The sequence below is a fragment of the Heptranchias perlo genome, chromosome 8 (assembly GCF_035084215.1).
Source record: "Heptranchias perlo isolate sHepPer1 chromosome 8, sHepPer1.hap1, whole genome shotgun sequence".
Lineage (NCBI taxonomy): Eukaryota > Metazoa > Chordata > Chondrichthyes > Hexanchiformes > Hexanchidae > Heptranchias > Heptranchias perlo.
The window spans coordinates 23955544-23974030 of record NC_090332.1 but is presented as its reverse complement, the minus strand read 5'-3'; the positions used below and the strand labels follow the sequence as shown (position 1 = coordinate 23974030).

At 40.7% G+C, this 18487-nt stretch overlaps 1 protein-coding gene across 1 annotated transcript; it reads right to left on the bottom strand.

Moving 5' to 3' along the window:
- Nucleotides 1–8820: 8820 nt before the first annotated feature.
- Nucleotides 8821–11994, bottom strand: zfp36l2 (zinc finger protein 36, C3H type-like 2). The gene is made up of 2 exons (XM_067988804.1): nt 11750–11994; nt 8821–11549 (listed from the first exon to the last, which is right to left on the bottom strand). The coding sequence occupies exons 1-2, from the start codon at nt 11804–11806 to the stop codon at nt 10386–10388; spliced, it is 1221 nt and encodes a 406-aa protein (XP_067844905.1). The 5' UTR covers nt 11807–11994; the 3' UTR covers nt 8821–10385.
- Between the last annotated feature and the right edge of the window lie 6493 nt (nt 11995–18487).

Below are 18487 nucleotides of genomic sequence, written 5' to 3'. Positions count from 1 at the left end.
TGAGAAGAGTTATCCTGCCTGTCCTCCTCTCCCAGGAATGGTCACTATCTCTCTTATTTTACATAACAATAGGCAATTGGGCCCAAAAAAACCAGACCTTTTCAAACCTTACCATCATACCCTCAGCTTAAATTCTTGATACTCTAGAGCACAACGATGCTCCTCTTGGTATCTACATACCACCCTGGGCCATGAGGTTAGGCTGAAGGCCTGCTCTCAGGCCTCAACCAATGGCACTGTAGAACTGACTGCTAGAATGTACGTAGGAATGACCCAGGATGAGTTCTCGTTGATCTGCTCCTCTGCACAATGGCACTGCTGAGATCAGGAACTCTCTGGATGATGAATCACAGGCAGGAATCTATGTGCTACCATTCTGTGGCACAGTACAATGGCGCTCCATTTGGTTCTGTTTGTCCCTATTAAATCGTACGCTCCAGTGTGTTGGTTTGAAATTGTCAGCTGATTGGATCTGAATTATAAACAGGATGCAAGCTACTCTTTCTTTATCTAACCTGAGACTCCCTCACTTCCCTTCTCATTCCTGATGGCTGGATGCAGCCCGAGTTCCACAGAGACACCATCTGGCCACTGGGCTGCCACCACGAAACGTTGTGGAAAGCATTAAAGTACTTTCTCTGCATAACATCTTAATAATAGCTCCCAGGGGGAAACTATTGATATCAAATTCCTGCACTTTATTTTGTGTATTCAAAACAGAACAGAGTTCATTGCACTCGGGAGAAAGTGCTACATAACACTCTCACTCACTGAGTGAACTGTCTATCCCAGTAACTCATGTCTGGGAGAATCAGTTACAACTCTTATGTCCATCACTCTCAGATTGAGAAACGCAATTCTTATTGGGGGGACAGCTGGCTCAGTGAATTAGACATTGGCCTTGCGCTTTTGTTACCGATTGGATGAAAGTCTTCCGTTCCCGTTGGTTGTGCAGTGTTAACTCAGTTCCTGTCGGTATGGCCTGACAGCACAAAGCCATCCCTAATTTAGCACTAACTGGCAATTTTAGTCAGCAAGGCAACACAGTGGCAGGTATCGGATAATATTCACACTGTTGCAGTTGGGGCACTTTTTTGAGGTAAGGGCTAAAGCGCATTGTTGCCTGTAAGTAGAGGGGGAGTTTTATTCTGCATCTAATTGTGCTGTACATGACCAGAAAATGCTTGATTGTGGCACAATTGGGTAGATTTTGACTTTGTACAATAGTGTGTGCAAAAATGGGTGATAGGGAATCAGCAGCACGTTTGACATGTCTCCCGATTTTTATCTCCATTGACATCAGAGGTCCTGAGCAGGGCTGTGAGGCTTCATTCTGACTAAGGCCTGGAACACTGAGGCCATATCCTTATCTGGTAACTTTAGATTTGTGATTAACAATCACATCAACCAATCGTAAAGTGGCAGAGATTACGTTGCCTGACCAGTTGTCAATCACGCTGCAAGAAGCAACACACAACAGCTAGGTTGAAGCAGAATCACTCCTGCTGATCTCAGGGCCAGGCCTTGAGCCCAAACGCAGACGCTCAATGAAGCTGCAGCTTTAGAAAGTGCCATGAACCTCCTTGGTCCACTTTGGGTGGGCAAAAACACGGCAAAAGCTGGGCCCGGGGCACCCGCACGATGGGTGCCTGAGGTGCGGAAACAGCCAGATCATCAGCCCCTTCAGACTGGCCACAGGATCCGACCAAAACAAATGGGAAAGTGCGGCCCAGCTTCTGAAAGACTAGCAACGACATATTGGCTCATTATTGGCTCACGGGGATCTCAGAAACCGGCCAAAGATCTGTCGCAACAGATCGGACCAATATTTCCATTCCGGTCAAGTAAAAATGTAGGGCCCCCAAACTGAACCTTTGCACAGGGCCTCTACAAGGCAAACACCCTTTCTGTTACACTGAAGTTCATGCCATAAAAGTTTACCTCCAACTTATATAAACACTTAACTATTCAATAAAAAGGCAAAACCTTTTTTCTAACTTATAATGCTTGATGGATTTGTCTAGGAGCAGAGCAATGTGAAGGTTACATTGCAATACCTGTGCATGTGTGAATAAAACAAAGCAACTAATTGTCTACCAAAGAAGTACCATAACAGCAAGTATATTTACATTTTTGCCAGTATCCATGATTCAACAATTTAAGCTGTTTTTGCTGGCCATGGGCAAGAATTGAATGTTGGCGTCAATTCAGAATAATCAAAATAAGAAAATTAAATTGCAGAAGGCCATTTAAAAACCTACGGGTTTTATGGAAATGTTTCTAAAAATAAAACCTAAATGTAAATAAATGGCAATATGGTTTATCTTAATCTATTTCTATTTTAATAACGTTTGCTGAATGTGGCTCGTGCCAAGTGTCAGGACATCGGATCAGGCCCAGAATATAAAATGAGTTCGACACCCTGCCTTCGATGGAAGTGAAGAAAACAAAGACGATTCAGATGATCCAGATTCCTTCCCACACTGCCAATGCTCAACTCCTCCTGAGTCAACTGAGGAACAGCATTAATTGCATCTGCTAAGATGCCTTTGCTCCAGATTGTGATGTCACCCCACTGGACTGTGGATAGTATGGTGGGTGTGGCAGGAGGACAGCAACTTGGAGGGAGAGTTAGAGTTACATAAGTTTTTTTCACTTTTTTGTACAAATGTTCTACTTTTTTCTACCATCTTCTCCTGAAGGTGGTGACTTGTGCTGAGGTATAGTTCCGCCTTCCTCTGGTGCCTCACCAAGGGCCATGTCGGAGCCTAGGCAGTGAGTGTCAATGGGCTATTGGGTGGCATGACAGTTGAGCCCAATACTGTCCCTCACTTGATGCTCACACGCACGCACTTTCCAGCAGGGATCACTGGAAAGTGATCAGCGGCAGGAATGCTGGTTTCCCAAACCCAGGATCATAAGGCCAATTGTCATATCTCAATCGCACCCAGGCTGAAATGAGCTAACCCACCAGAGACCAGGAATTGAAGCTGGGATCTTCCCAGTTCATATGACTGTGTATCATATCACATGCATTTATCCACCGAGCCACTGGGGGTGACCAAAGATAGTTTAAAACACTTTAGAAAGACATGTCAATAGCAAGGAGATCAAAACCCCTCACCACCAAATGAAACTTTTAACACGACGTTTAAAGGTTTTGCAAAATTGCAGTCAGAAGGTAGGAATGGGAAAGGCTGTTCAGTCCACCTAGCTTGCACAGCCCTTTAAAAGGACCAGGCACACCTCCGGCTGGAATTTCTTTTCTTTTCCTGAGGTCCCGGGTTCACTAGAATCCCTCCACTCTTTGTTGGATCAGGATAGAATCTTTTAATCTCGCTGTCTCCAAAGAATCTGCCGCTATAACTATGAATTCAAAAAAAAAAGCCCGAAATGGTCACCATACACAAAATGACAGAATCTAATAGATAAAAATGGGAAAAGAATCCACAACGTACCCAGGAAGTTCATGTTGCTGGAAGTATGTGAAGAATGATTACTACGTCCATCCCTTAGACATCAGAAGGCTGTAACATATTTGTGGAATGCCTGGTTTTTGCAATGCAGACGGAAACAGCTTAGTGCTTTCTAAATAATGTCCTGTCTTTAAATCCAGCTGATAACAAAATATGAAAAAAAAGAGTTCTAACAGGCCCCAAAGATTTATGAGGCGTAGGAGAAGATTTCTTCTGTGCACTGTGTAATGCCTTAGGCCCCACTGTCTTCAGCTGCTTCATCAGTGACCTTCCCTCCATTGTAAGATCAGAAGTGGGGCTTTTGACTGATGATTGTACAGTTTTCAGCCCCTCCACCACATAGAAGGACAAGGGCAGCAGGTGCATGGGCACACCATTACCTCCAAGTCTCACACCATCCTGACTTGGACATATATCGCTGGGTCAAAATGCTAGAACTCCCTACCTAACGGCATAGTGGGAACACTTTCATCACGCGGACTGTAGCAGTTCAAGAAGGCGGCCCACCACCACCTCAAGGCACTTGGGATGGCGAATAAATGCCAGCCTTGCCAGTGATGCCCACATCTCGAGAATGTAAAATAAATGATAACTGGTTTATAAAGAATAGGTTTCTGAATTTGTTACACATAGTATACAGAAGAAATAGTCCCCCGATGTTTAAAAATCATCTTGTGCATATGTGAAATCTAGAAGTTGGCAAATTGTTGTGCTCTGTATTCCTAAAATAGGTATTTCCAAATAAGACAAGCTGCTGACTACTAGTATCAATGCAGATACCAATGTCAGCCATATTTGATTCCCCAAAGGTGTATTTGGGGACAATTCACTTGTATGGAACAAAGTCCAGTAGCTAACATCTCTCCAGTTAGCTGAAACTCTGAATGGTTCTCAGTTAAACACTTTCAATATACTCATACTGTATTTTAATTTTACCCCCAATCTTCTCCCACTCCTCTCGGGGCACTGACTCACACTGGGATACAGTTCCACAGGTGCCAGCCATCTCCCAGAAAGTGGCTCTTCATGTATGAGCTTGGACAGTAAGGGGGGGAACTGCCATAACTTCTGCAGGAGATCGGCGAAAACCCTGGAGAAATGGCATTAATGGCCGTTGTTAGCCCTTTATGCTATATAAATTAAAGTTCTTTCAAGTTCTTTCTTTCTCCAGGGGTCCCTTTGATCTTTTGCTGACATTATGGCAGTAGATCAGAAGAACTTCCATGGAAATTCCAGGCAATAGTGTCTCTATGGGCTATTTTACCATGGGAATATCACAGCAGAGGCCTCATGTAATGTTCACATGTGCACTTTCCAGCAAGTTTACTGGCTAGTGATCAAGGACACAAACCCCATCTGATTTTTTACCTCACTACCCCCAGGGCACTAAGCTCATTATTACGCCCCTATTGCTACCCTGGCTTACACGGACTAACCCACCTCATATCATGTATTGAATATGGCCTATATGTCTCAGATCCCCACCATATTTACTGACAGGCATCTGGTACTCAAAATTGTATTTTTTAAAACTTGAATGCTAAATGTTACACTATCGAAACTAACTAGTACACGCTTAGAATGCTTTATTTAATAATTTTCACTTAAGATTAAGTAAACAAATCAGACTATTACTGGTGCAAAACCTTTTTTGAATTAATCAGTGAATTTACATAAATTACATAACGTTTGAACCTGCAATTTGTTGCGAATATAATTTTTCCGCTCATTAACATGGAGTTATAAACTGTTGCAGAAAAGAAACAGAAGCAAATAAAGAAATGATTAACAAATGTGCGAACCCAGTCAAGGACTATAATCAGTTTTTACGCTGTGAATTATAGTACGGTTTACATGAATTGAGTTATTTAGAAACTATTGGGAAATAGGAAATAATAGCGAAAAATAAACATGAAAGGGTACAGTGTTCCATCACTGCAAGAAGCACCCTTTTTAGTTAAAAATATTACAAAAGTTATAACCAGAATGGCTAGCAATGCAATACAAATTCTTGACTTCTGACATGATTTGAACTCATTTCAGGCTTCTTGGGAGTTATCTAGTTCACCTCGTTTATGGAGATGCTTATTCAAATAGAATTGAATTAAAGACACATGCAGACCATTCAGCCTGAGAAACTATTTGGCATACAAAATAATGACTTTTTTGTTTCTCTTCCAATTACCCTTCCTCTCCATAATGTGATGATTCATGCTGAGGTATGGTTCTATGACAACAACCCTCTGATACTGTGCCCATTTTACACATGTGAGTCTGGATAGTGAGTGTTTGCAGGCTGTTCTGTCCTCACCTGGCTTGCATATGCACTTCCAGGAGAGGTTACCGGAATGCAATCAAGAAATGCCAACACTGACTGATTTTTTTCCAATTCTAATCCAAGATCACTGAAGCCTAACTGGGATCTTCATGGTCTCCAAGGCACAGTACCACATTTAGCTGTAAATTTGCCCACTGAGCCATAACTCCTCTGTTCACAAACTAAGCACTCTTGTTTTATCACCACCAGGAATCTACTACCATTTTGAAGAGTTTTTAAAGAGTTTCACAGGGTACATTCCTTGTACAGCAACAGATTCAAACAGTTTTTAAGACTCATCAGAAATATGTTTGCACAAATTGCATGAGAACTTGCTAGTCCTCCAAGAAAGGTTATTCAAAGTGGTTACCATAGGGCTCTTCCTCTCCACCATCCAACCTCTAAAAGATCAACTATAAGAAATGTTTTGTAGTCCCGTAGAGTTGAGTTCTCATTAGCATCTAGCATCAGAAATGTACAGAAAATGATTTCAGATATTAAATAGTAAAAAATGGGCTCAGTTTGTAAAGCATCAAAGGTTACCCAGTACTCAAATGGTTAAACAGAAAGGACATCAAGTATGCTGGCTCCTGATTAACTTGGTTGCACTTCATTCACATCCCCAAACTCAACAAGTAGTATTATCAATATTTTCAGGCAGAGGGCAACATTAGTTACTCATGGAAACAAAGGATGATTTTCATATGCATGTAATATGAGAGATGATATGGCAGGCATAAAGGAATATAATGTCTGAAAACAAGAAGCAATATTACAGATTTACAAAAATAAAGCACATTACATGTGCTTGAAAATGAGAAAATACTACATGTAAAAAAAATATGGCATGTGAAAACTGACAGCAGGACTGAGATATTATAGATGTGAAAATGATATTAGCACATTAAAAACATGCATTTATTAAGCATAAAAGCAGGAGATATTACATATGTGGATAACAAAGCACGAAAATATTAGCCAGCAGCTCTTCATTTTGGAATCCTCTGAAACCTCAACACACTTGGTGATGGAACTGTCAGAACACATACTTGTGGGAAATGATATTCAAACTTTCTAGGTGTTTTATACAGGACAGCACTGTAGCACACCACCACCACCACCAATGTGATATGCAGCATCACTTTTCTTACTGTTTGTTACACAGAACAGGGATCTAATTTACAAAAACATAATGCCAACTACCAAATTACCAATCACAAAAACAAAAGGCTACATCTGCATAGTTCCACTATGCCAAGAGAAAACAATTTCCCCCCTTAAATTTCATGGAGGTTTTCAGCGAAGTGTCTCCTTTTTTTCGTATTTTCATCTCTTATTCTTCTTCTGCCTGAGGAGTGCAGATGGCCCGCTGCCAGTCTGGCGCCAATGATCCCTGTAACCAGCCGCCAGAGGCTGCCCAGGTATAAGCCTCTTTATTTCACTTCAGAATCTATTTGGCATCATCCAGCTTGACAGCTCAGATTGAGAACTCATCAGAGCAAAAAAAGTGTGTTTTAATTGGATCACTGCATTTCCTAATGCATAGTATCTTGCACAGTTATGTCCCCAAATCTACTGGTTTCATCCAAAATGCCACTGTTCCTGCTCCACCACTACCATACAAATTAAATTCAAATCAATTTAAAAAGAATCAACTTGCAAAGTTGTTGACTTAAAAAACCATCACAGAAGACAATCTTACACAGCTAAACCTTGAACCTCACTTGTGTGTGCAAATAATCCACATACATCTCAGTACATTATAGGATTAAATTTCTGATCACATCTTAGGTTCTGTTTGTAAAAAAAATGAGTTATCAAGGGAACCAATGTATGGATTTTTACCTCATTTATTTGTAGTTTTGTGATCCAGTGTAAAGTCCTGCTGCACTTGAAAGAGGTTTTTACAGACTCACTTGAAATCTCAAGGAACTGCAGCTTTTGCACAAACTCTGGGTACAAAGTAAACAGTGGCTTTGTTAGGGCTTCTCAGTGAAGAAAACTACCAAGCTAAATGTTTCCACTCAATAAAAACATACATATAAGCTGATGCACTTTTCACATCTCTAATAAGGCATTATGTCCTGAGACAAACAGAAATCCAAGGAAGATGAGTGAATTTATTGGACAGAGTGTGAAGTTTTACAGTACGAGTTACCTTGGTTGTGATTAATGGTTTTGGCAGGGCACTTTTAAGTCAGTATTATTGAGAATAAGTGGATTTAAAAAGACAAAGAAGTGCTTTCTAACCACTTTGACCAATGCTCCATGATGTAGCACTCCAATTAACCCCAACCCCAATATAGAGAAAAAAAGTTTACAACTAATCTTTGATTTGGAAAACACAAAAGCAATACAGTAAGTTTTCATGCTAGTCATGTGCACAGATCATAAGATTTTTGGAGACAAAATAAAGGCAGCTCATGTTTATTCACAGCTGTGACCAAATGCTACTCGAACAGTTGCCCTTTTTACCCACAGTGCAGTTCCATATGACACTTTAAAAAGAAATACACATCAACATAACCAGAAAATGCTTGGTTGCAAGACTTCTTAAATTTAAACGTTAAGGTTGTTTTTTATGTAACACCTACAACTTGATTTTGTCAGTGTTTGTACCAGTTAAAGTGAAGGATGTCATTTCCATGATCAAAAGTCACAACCACCAAATTAACTTTATTTGAAACAACTTAGAAGGGGAAATGGAATGACAGTATGGGGTGTGTATGAACTTGATCGCTTTTTGTAGCAATGGAGTTAATACTTTTAGAAACTGGTTTTGGAGTTGTATGTAAGATGTGCTCAAACTCTCCCTGCTGCAATAATCTGGATGGAGGGGCTTCCCCCCGCCAACTTCATCCCACATAAATCCAAGGCATCACTATCTAGAATTTTTAAATAAGGCACTTAATATAAAGTAACAAAACATTATGAAACCCCAAGCTATTGCTCAGAAAAACCAGTGTCCCTGGGAAGCACATTGCTTGCATCACACACACCAACATCCAAGAGGACATTACAGAGATCTTTCTTCAAAAATGATTTTATTGGGAGAACTACAAAAAATTTACAGTACAAATTTTACAGTCTCACACTTTAATCTGTAGTGAACTGACACCCCAAGTTTTTTTTTTAAACAAGTTTTTTTTTTCCTTTTGTTACATTCAAAGGATACTTCTGTTAAAGTAGTCAAAAGAGAGTACATAGTGCTCATAATCTGTACCTACTATGTACAAACTAAACCTACTATCATTCACCCACTGTCTTGGAAAATGTGAAGTTTTTTTTTCCTTCTTTTTTGTTTTAATAGTAAATCCCAGAAAAAAACAAAAACAAAAAAAAACCCAAAAGTAGAGTTCCACTCTCCAGACATTTCTGCAACAAACTGCTCAGACCTAGAGGTGGCCCCTCACTAATCAAAGTGGTGGCAATGTCTCTCGCTCCCCTCCCCCTTTTCTGGGAAGAAAGGTTGCTTTTAAACAATGTTAAGTTCACTTCCAAAACTATTACATTCAGAGAACCAACACATTCCCCCAATTATAAAAAAATACTTTTAAAGGGAATGCACATTTGTTCTGAAACTTGAGTTTGTTATTTTGGTTAAGAAAAATAAGAACTGTCTCTGTAACTGGACCCTGAAGGCACTGTCAATATAATACTGGGTCCAGGGTGCTACATATTTTGGCTCTTTATTTTGTTTCTTTTTTTAAAAAAAAAGGAAAAAAAATCACAGTGTCATTTATACAACAAAAACTTATGATGCCACTTTGACTTAAGAATGCCACATGAAAGTCTGATACTTGAAGTTTTAACCACTGACTTTGGACGGTCTAACATCCCCAGTTACTTTACATTCTTAAAAAAAAATGCCTACCATCTTCAATCCTAACTACTTCCACAGCATCAAGAACTGATTTCTAGAATATAGAAACCATGCAATCGTTCATTTCGTAAACAAGGAAAAAAATTAATGAAATAAATATTACATACAATCTCTTAAATTAAGATTTTATCATTTACAATAAAATAACCAAGTGAAGTTACAAAAAAAAACAAAAACGGCATATATTACTGTGAAAAGAACACACTCCACATTCTGCAGATTAATAATGGCAATCATAATTTAAACATAATAAAAGAATATATATCTATTGTTTTCATCATACGCGATAAATACAGTATGAACAATTACCAATGTATACTTTCTCGAGATAATAAATAAGTTAAATAGTTTTATAGCGAGTTGTGCTGCGATGTGCTATCACATCAACTCAACAGCTAAAAAAAATTTAACAATCAGCAGTTATTTCAACAATTACAACTAACTCAACGAACGAGTGCTTCACAAAAAAAATCTGCAACACGGTTCTCTTCTCTATAAAGCCAAACGGGCCACTAGGTGGCAATGGAAAATAGATTAACTTGCAACAAAGTTTGGAATGAAGTTCTTTTTTTTCTTAAAACAAGGCAAAAAATATCAAGTCCTGTAATATTTGTTTCCTTAACGAAGGCATTTTCTTGGCAGGATTTTTTTTCGTTTTGTTTGTTTGCAATTTGTAAATAAGTTCTTGTTAAATAAAGCAGTTCTCGTTTTAATCTTCAGAAATGGAAAGCCTGCTGAAAATAGGGAGGCGTCTGCCGGGGTCCATGCTGGGGGACTCGGAGCCGCTCAGGCTGCCCGAGCTCAGGGAGCCGCTCAAGTAGCTTTCCCGGTCGGAGAGGGAATCCGGGGGGCTCGGCGGGGCATCGAAAACCGGAGACTCCGCCATCCGTCGCAGACACGAGTGCATCTGGCTCAGGATGTAAGGAGGCGACGGTGGACAAACGTTACCGGACTGCTGACTGTAGCCGCCGCCTCCTCCGCCTCCTCCTCCGAGCTGCTGGGTCTGGATGGCGAGAGGGGTGAGCAGGTTACTTAGCTCCTGGCTGGAGAAGGTGAAGGCGTTGTTGGCGCAGGCTGGCAGTGTGGGCGACAGCAAGTCGTCGCAGAACATGGAAGAGGTGGAGGAAGAGGAGCAAGGCGGAGGGGGCGTGCGGGAGGTCGGGCTCTCCAGCAGCGGCGACTCGAGTCCGCTGGAGACGGTGGGGAAGCCCGAGAAGCTCAGGCTGTGGTGCAGCTTGGGCCGCTGGTGGTGATGGTGGTGGTGGTTGTTGTGGTGGAAAGAGTTGATGGCGTTGTTGTTGGACGGCGCCTGCCTCCTCTCCTCGGCGTTGTGGATGAAGTGGCACCTGGGTCCGTAGGGGCAAAAGCCGATGGTGTGGAATGTGCGGCACAGCTCCGTCTTGTACTTGGGGTGGCGGGTCAGGCTCCGCAACTCGTGCATGCCGTGCGCGAACTGGCACTTGTCGCCGTACTTGCACGTCCCACTCTCCTCGAAAGGCCGGCACAGCTCCGTCTTGTAGCGGGTCGAGTTGACCTGGCCTCCGCCTGGTTGTTTCTGCTGCTGGACGAGGTGCAGTGGGCTGAGTGGCTGCTGCTGCTGTTGCTGCTGCTGCTGCAGCCGCTCCGCGCTCTCGCTGAACGAGCGATCGCGGAATTTGTTCTCTTTGTTCAGCATGGCCGTGCTGTTCGATTCCTTGATGTTGGGGAAAGAAGAACTGGGATACTTGGTGGACGAGCTGTTGGCCAGCGCTTGCAAGTTGCTGGTCGAATGCCGTCTTAGAAATCCCGGTGCAAAACTTGTTACAGGGGTCCCCACTGCCTTTTTATCCAGCATACTGTTAAAGTTATTGTAGTTATTCAGGGATTTTTCGTTCTAGAGAGAAGAAAATGCAAAAAATAAAATTAGAAATCAGGCTCAGAAAACAAACACTAAACGAGCCAAACATATAATGTAGTTTCAGAATGCATTTGCATTCGTTTGCACGGTTAAAAGTTAGACCCCAAAAAAAAACTTTGGAAAACTTTTTTTTTCCCCTCTCTCAACTTTCAGAAATTGTTTGCCCCCTTTTTTACCTTGTTGCACAAGAAATCGTTGATATCGTAGAAGGCAGATAGAAGAGTTGCAGACATCTTCACGCAGTAGTTTCTACAACTGAGATCCTGCTCTCGTGAAGGCTGGAGTCACAACTGCTTTTCCCCAGCAAAGAAACGTGAGGTCCGAATGTATAAAGAGAAAGGAAAAAAAAAATAAAAAAAAGTCTTTTTTTGGTGGTGGCGAAGTTGAACTGCTAGAACTCTTCCCTCTGTCTGCCTTGTTATAAATATTGAGCGCTAGGCAGTGGGAGGGATTTAACCAGCCTGCTTTCGAACCCTGGCCCGGGGTCGCCATGACAACAACCGCCTGATTGACAGGCGGTCCTTAACTCGTTAGCATAGGCTAAAGTGCAAAAAATGTCCTTATCTCACGAGCTGGGAAAGTCAATATTACTTTGTCAAAAAAAAAACCTTCTGATTAAACTAGATTCCCGTCCAAAACTAAATTGCCGCAATAGGCTTTTGCAACTTTTTGAACGGTTTGCGAGGATTTTCTATGTGTTGGCCTTCGCTGAAATACCGATACATGGGAGGGAATGCGTCACTACTGTTACAAAGGCGCACAGCTGTGTTACTTCCACAATTGAGCCGGAGACTCTGCTTTTAGTAAACTGGCGGGATTTTATTCCCCCCTAGTTGTCCTAAACAAGAGGGTTTCTTGTTGGAATATGGGGTTTGTTTCAAATATCACCCACCGGTTCAACGTTTCTCTGCGAGATATCGTGTGGAATAAAGTGGCACTTCATTTTGTTCGTTTTTAAAAAAGCTGACTTGCATTTCGATCACAAGACGCAAAAGTTTTGCCAGGTTGTAATGAGTACTTAAAAAAAAATCGCACTGAAAAATCCACTCTAACATTTAGAACAGGTGTTTATATACAAAATGTGAACTTAGCATTTATTCCTCTAAGTTTTTTTTCTCTAGCACTAAATCATAAAAGGAGAAGCCTCGTATGCCTGAAACTAATATTGAAGTGCATGCAGTCTGTTGCCTTGGAATGCAAAAAGTAAGACAATTGTAGGTTTTCCTACACATGGCTATTTAATGCAGAGAACGGGAATAGCTGTGGCCACTGCATGCGTAGTCTATTTCCTCGTTACCATTTAACTTGGGGCTCAACGCTCTGAAAAATTCTTATTTAAAAATCGGCATCGGTAAATTCGGGACAACTACTTTTGTGTGTGTATGTGGGGCTTGAAAGTTCAGCATTCGATAATTGCAGAAATGTACGTTTGTTCCAATACAAGGGATAAAAAGCGATGCAGAAAACGACACGCAACTAGTGTGCAGATCAATTAATTACAACTGCGTGTTTCTTCGAGCCGCCCATCCCCCCCCCCCTTTCCAAAGAGTCTCATGGGTGGATACAGCACTGACAGGAAGTGAAATAGAAAAAAAAATGACCAGAAGTCGTTTGAATTTTTTTTCGTGTTGCAACATCTCGATGACTGTAAAACTCTTTCAAACGTTAATTACGTGTATCAGAAACCCTTGTCAGTAACCCGCTGAATTAAAATAAGTTTAGTGTTCCCACAAGGGGCCTTCAGCCCGTTTAGAAGCTGACATGACCATGGCCACAGACGCTCCTGACAAACTGGTTACAATTTGGCGGAATGAGGCGGTGCCCGAGCTTCTGCGAACTCCTTAACCGCCTGAACGTGCTTTTCTTAGACTGTCTCGGCGGTCGCTGATTCTTTTCTTTTTTTGTTGTTGCGCTGAATGACGTTACAATTTAAGTCTGCTATTTTGGAAACTTTTTAAAATGAAACGAGGTACGCGTTAAAAATAAAGAATAGCCCCCTTCTCTGATCACCAAACTACGGTAGTGGATTAAAAACCTTTCACTATAAGGTCAGAACTTGCTTCCCTCCCCCCCTCTCCACATCATGGCTATTTAACTCATCTAGGCCATTTTTTAATCGTTCGTGGATATGTTATTATACATTTAAATAGGGGTTAAACTACTTTACACAATTTCCATCCCGTTTTTCCTGATTAGTTTTCAATCTTTCCCATGAGGTTGTTTATATGCCACGCTGGATCCCCACTCAAAAACAAAAGGCAACGTTTAGTACAAGCAGCCTGTCCTCTACGGGTATGATCGAATGATTAAATACGGACATAAATGGCTTGCCACAAACTGCTTGCCCCTCCCCGCCACAGCAGGAATAACGTTTTTGGACTTCGATTTGACTCATGGAGCTGCAAATATTAAAACACTCGTCTTCCTGAGCAGAACGGAGCGCCCTCGTGTGCAACATCTCAAATATGGCAGAAAAGCACGCCGAAAGACATAGCAGAGGTCATTAACCCCTCACTACACTGGCACGAGGTGCAAAATACAAATCTTAATGTTACCAGAAAACCCGCCTTGTTTGGGTGTATTTTGTCCACACCGCCTCGCCTAATTTAATATTCGAAAGGAATGAATTAAGATTAGGACATTCAGTTCTGAGACCACGTCTGTCAGACTCTTATATCCAATCTAAATTAATGTAAGGAACTCGTGTTATGCCAGATGTTAAGTTTCTCAAGTGAACAACATTTTAATGTGATTACTGCCTGCTTAAAGAGTTATTTGTACATGAGGGGTATAAACGTGTCATTATACTATGTGGCAGTTGATTATTTCACAGAGAGCACAAATGAATAGTGATATTTAGTCATCGGATAGTTTCAGTGTCTGGCAGTAATAAAACACAATCTCCCCAGAGCTCTATCACTGGCACAGTGGTACTCTGATTATAATTAAGAGTGATTGAAGGAAAATGATTACCTGCAAGTTTTTGTCTGGTAACAATCAGTGGGCTGATTCTGAACTGCCATAAAACTCTTCTGAAATTTTTATTTTAAAATTTTGACCATGCAATGACAGTAGGGTTGCCCCAATGGTTTGGCTGCGATTCAGTTTTTCAGTTGGAGAATGGTATGTAGTGACAGTAAAGAAGAGCCATAGGGATAATTACAAGAATAGGAATGGAAACCCTTTCAATAAAAAGTTATCTCAAGTAGATAGAATAAAGGGCCAAAGACTCTAGGAATCAGGGAACAGAACACAGTACACTTCAGTGAGGCAAGAAATCCAATCCAATGTTTGAAAATGCGACTGAATGCTGCATATTTAACTGAGGATATCTCGAGACAGCCTAACACATAATAGTGTCAACCGATCACTGCTTCAAGAATTAGTACATTAGATGACTAGTAATAATGGACTCTGCCTATATGCCAGTATAAAATTTAAGATAGTAGGCAGTCAGAAGGATCCCAATAATCAAAAACCCTATCAACTCCCTGGTTCATAGTAAACAAAACAGGGGATATTCATTATTTAACTACCTATCAGTAACTGTACTTAAAAGTAATGCATCGTATCTGACTGCTTTGAGGTATTTGAGAGGATGTGATAAGACACTATATAAATGCAATAAAAAAATATATATGTCCATGTCTTTGATTTGGGTGGAGATGAAATTTTTTCTCATTGTCATTGCTTTCCTGGCGTGTAGTGTATAACATATGAACATTCCCATGTAAGTACATCTTTGGTATCGCTTTTCTCATCTCCACTATATTTTCAAGGAAAAATATTAAAAGTGCCACAACCTGTAACTTGGTACAAGAGGTGTCGCAAGGAAATTGTATTTAACTAGAGAGTACCTGCTTACTGCACAGTCCTCTTAATTCAGACTTAGTGCAAACCCTTTTAAAATGTTTGGAAACAAAATGTAAAACATATAAAGAAAATTTTAAAAATAAATAAATCACAAAGGGCCAGGGTTGTGTTGTTTAGTTCTGTACTTTGCCACAGGGCCTCTTTATAAACTAAGTCTTTCTGCCCATGATCGATGTCTCATGCAGCTTTGACATTTGTACTTCGCCAGTATAAACATTTAAAATAAATCAATCCTTTACAAAGCACATATAATCCTTCATTGGTTTTGGGTCTTTAGGTGCTCTTTTGGGTACACTACATATGTAAACTTAACTGAAGACTGTGTATTACACTGTCTAACTAGTTGTAAGTTGCTTTCCAACTTAGTAATGATTGCTGTAAAAAAACACACAAAAATGTAGATGACCACTCTGTAATTCACTCAGATTAGGCCTTAGGCTTTGACTTGCTTTGTCTGTGCAAGGGGCTACTTTTTTTTCCTTTTTGCAACATTGAAAATTGGGGTACAGTATCAGAAAAAAATTCCACATCTGGCCTTTTTTATTGAGGAAAACCTCTACTGCCATCAGCACACGAGTTACAAGTTAACTTGCCACGAGTTATAAAAATTAGGCAGCAACTTTCCTGGGTTAGTGGCTGGATGATGGTACTTCTGGACACCAGTGAAATTTATAAGAATCTAAGGCATACTTCACCATCAGGCAAGGAACTGTGATGTTAGTGTGTATAATTTGGAAAATGAACATATTAAATGTATAACCCAAAGTATTAATATCATACCTGTGCTTGCAGGTATCTTGGGAAAATTTGTGAAGCCCATAAAAAGTGTAATTTAAAACATGTATAAGAAAGTTCTAAGCTATTGGGTAACTTAGGGTTATTTCTGCACAATGACTCAAGACTGCCACCCATCCTCCTTCTGGGTTAGTGCATTTAACTGTTAATGTAGCCCCAGAAAACAATTTAAAAGTATGCACTGAGGTGCCAATGATCCCATGGCTCTGAGCTTATTTAATAAGTAGCTAAGCAATGTAGACCAGAGAGGTCCTTGATTTATCCTCTATGGTGAGTTAGCTGATTTGAACAGATAGCAGTAGGGTGCTACAATTGCGCTTAATGCCCCTGGACCAGAGAAGGGAAGTTGGCCAGGGTTCCGACTCCTAATTGCTATTCAACAACTCCTCCTGGAAGTGCAAGTGTGTGGAATGGTTTTGATGTCCCTGTGGTGAAATAGCCTGCCAATGCTCAGTGTCAAGGCTTACTTTTGAGTTATAGTGACCCTAGAGTGAGGTACTGAAAGATGCCTAATACCCAGTGGAGCAGAAAGAGGAGGGATGAACAATAGACCAGGGTCAGAAGAACAGAGCATGAAAAGGAGGCATAGGGCTGGAGAGGAAACAGAGGAAGGGTGGAAAGAACCCATAGAGGGATTTGTAAAAGAGAATGAGGGATTTGAAATCAATGGGATGGGGAACAAGTGGAGAATGGTGAGGACAAGGGTGTAAGGTGAGCAGGTAGGGTTCTGATGAATTGGAGTTTATGTAGGTTGGAGTTCAGAAGGCCTGATCTGACTTTTCTGTAACAACATATATAGGTCCTTAAAAAAACGAGTAGTCATTTTGTCCGGAGTGAAGTAATTGATCTGCTTGGTCACCTGCATGATACAAGGTTTCAAAATGCCTTGCAATCTATATAAAAGTTTGAAAGAAATGAAAATTTTACATGTTTTGTGATGATTTGTGATCAGTGTAACTTCAACTAAAATCATAAATATGCTAAGATGTTCAATAATATGCATAATGTTAAAAAATAATTAGTTTCTTCCCCTCCCAAATTTTCTTCTTTCCTTCTCTCTTTCTGAAGGTGCTGAGGTCTATGCTCACAGGCACCAACAACCTTCCTGTGCCTTCCATTGGGGGCGGGGGGAGGGCGTAGCATCACAGCTGAGCTCAATCTTGCCCTCACCTGAAATCAGAAGCAGGAAGTCTGACTGATTCTCCCTCTTCCATAGCCTGATGACAGCTTACTCAGTACTGATCAGGGATCAAACCCAGGGCCTTTACGATCTCTAGCAGACAGTGCCAAAATGGATAATGCATTAATCAAATGAGCTACTGGGGGACTACCACATTTTTAAATTTCACCAATGACCAAGAAGTTGGCTGGTCCCCTACTCCTGAAACCTCTATCACCATCCTTTTACATCCATATGTACTGGGAATGGCATTGGTTAACTCTTCTTCTGATGACTGACAAGGCAGAGATTGATCGTTATTCTGTAGGATGAACCTCATTCTCCCAACTCTTCTTTGATGTGATGCACTAGGGCACTAAATAAGCCAGTACAAGGGGCTGCTACATGTAACTGTGCACCTTTCTACAAACATGGACTCCCAATTTCTTCACACTGTCACTTTGCTAACCAGTTGTAAGAGCACCAACAATAATTCATTGCTTGAATCTGATCTGCAAAGAAAATACAAGCATGATATAAAGAATTATAGTTTTTAAACTTGTAGTCAATATACCAATAAATGTGACTCATTCAGGATGTACATTCAGTAATCCATCCTTGGGAATTATCACTGAACTTCTAGATTGCAGTTTACAGAGAAGCTGAAATGTAGACACAGTGCCATCATCTGGAGAGATATAGGTATTACATTGAAGGAAGTTTTTAAAAAATCACATAGGTAAAAAGAGATATTTAATTCTCCTTTTTCACCATTGAGTGCTGCCGGCTATGATTCCTCTTAGGAATAAGCAACAATTAACAGTTATAATCATTTAATTGTGAATTAGAAAGGAGCCAACTTCCAACCACAGAAAATAGGAAGAACCAAGCTGGGAAAATAGGAAGAACCAGTAGAGAACCAAGCTGGATACAGAAAGTATAGAGAATAGTATAAATGAATACTTCACATCCGTCTTCACTACAGAAGGGGATGCTGCCATTGCAGCAGTAAAGGAGGAGGTAGAAGCGATATTGGAGAGGATAAAAATGGATAAAGAGGGGGTACTTATAAGATTGGCAGTACTCA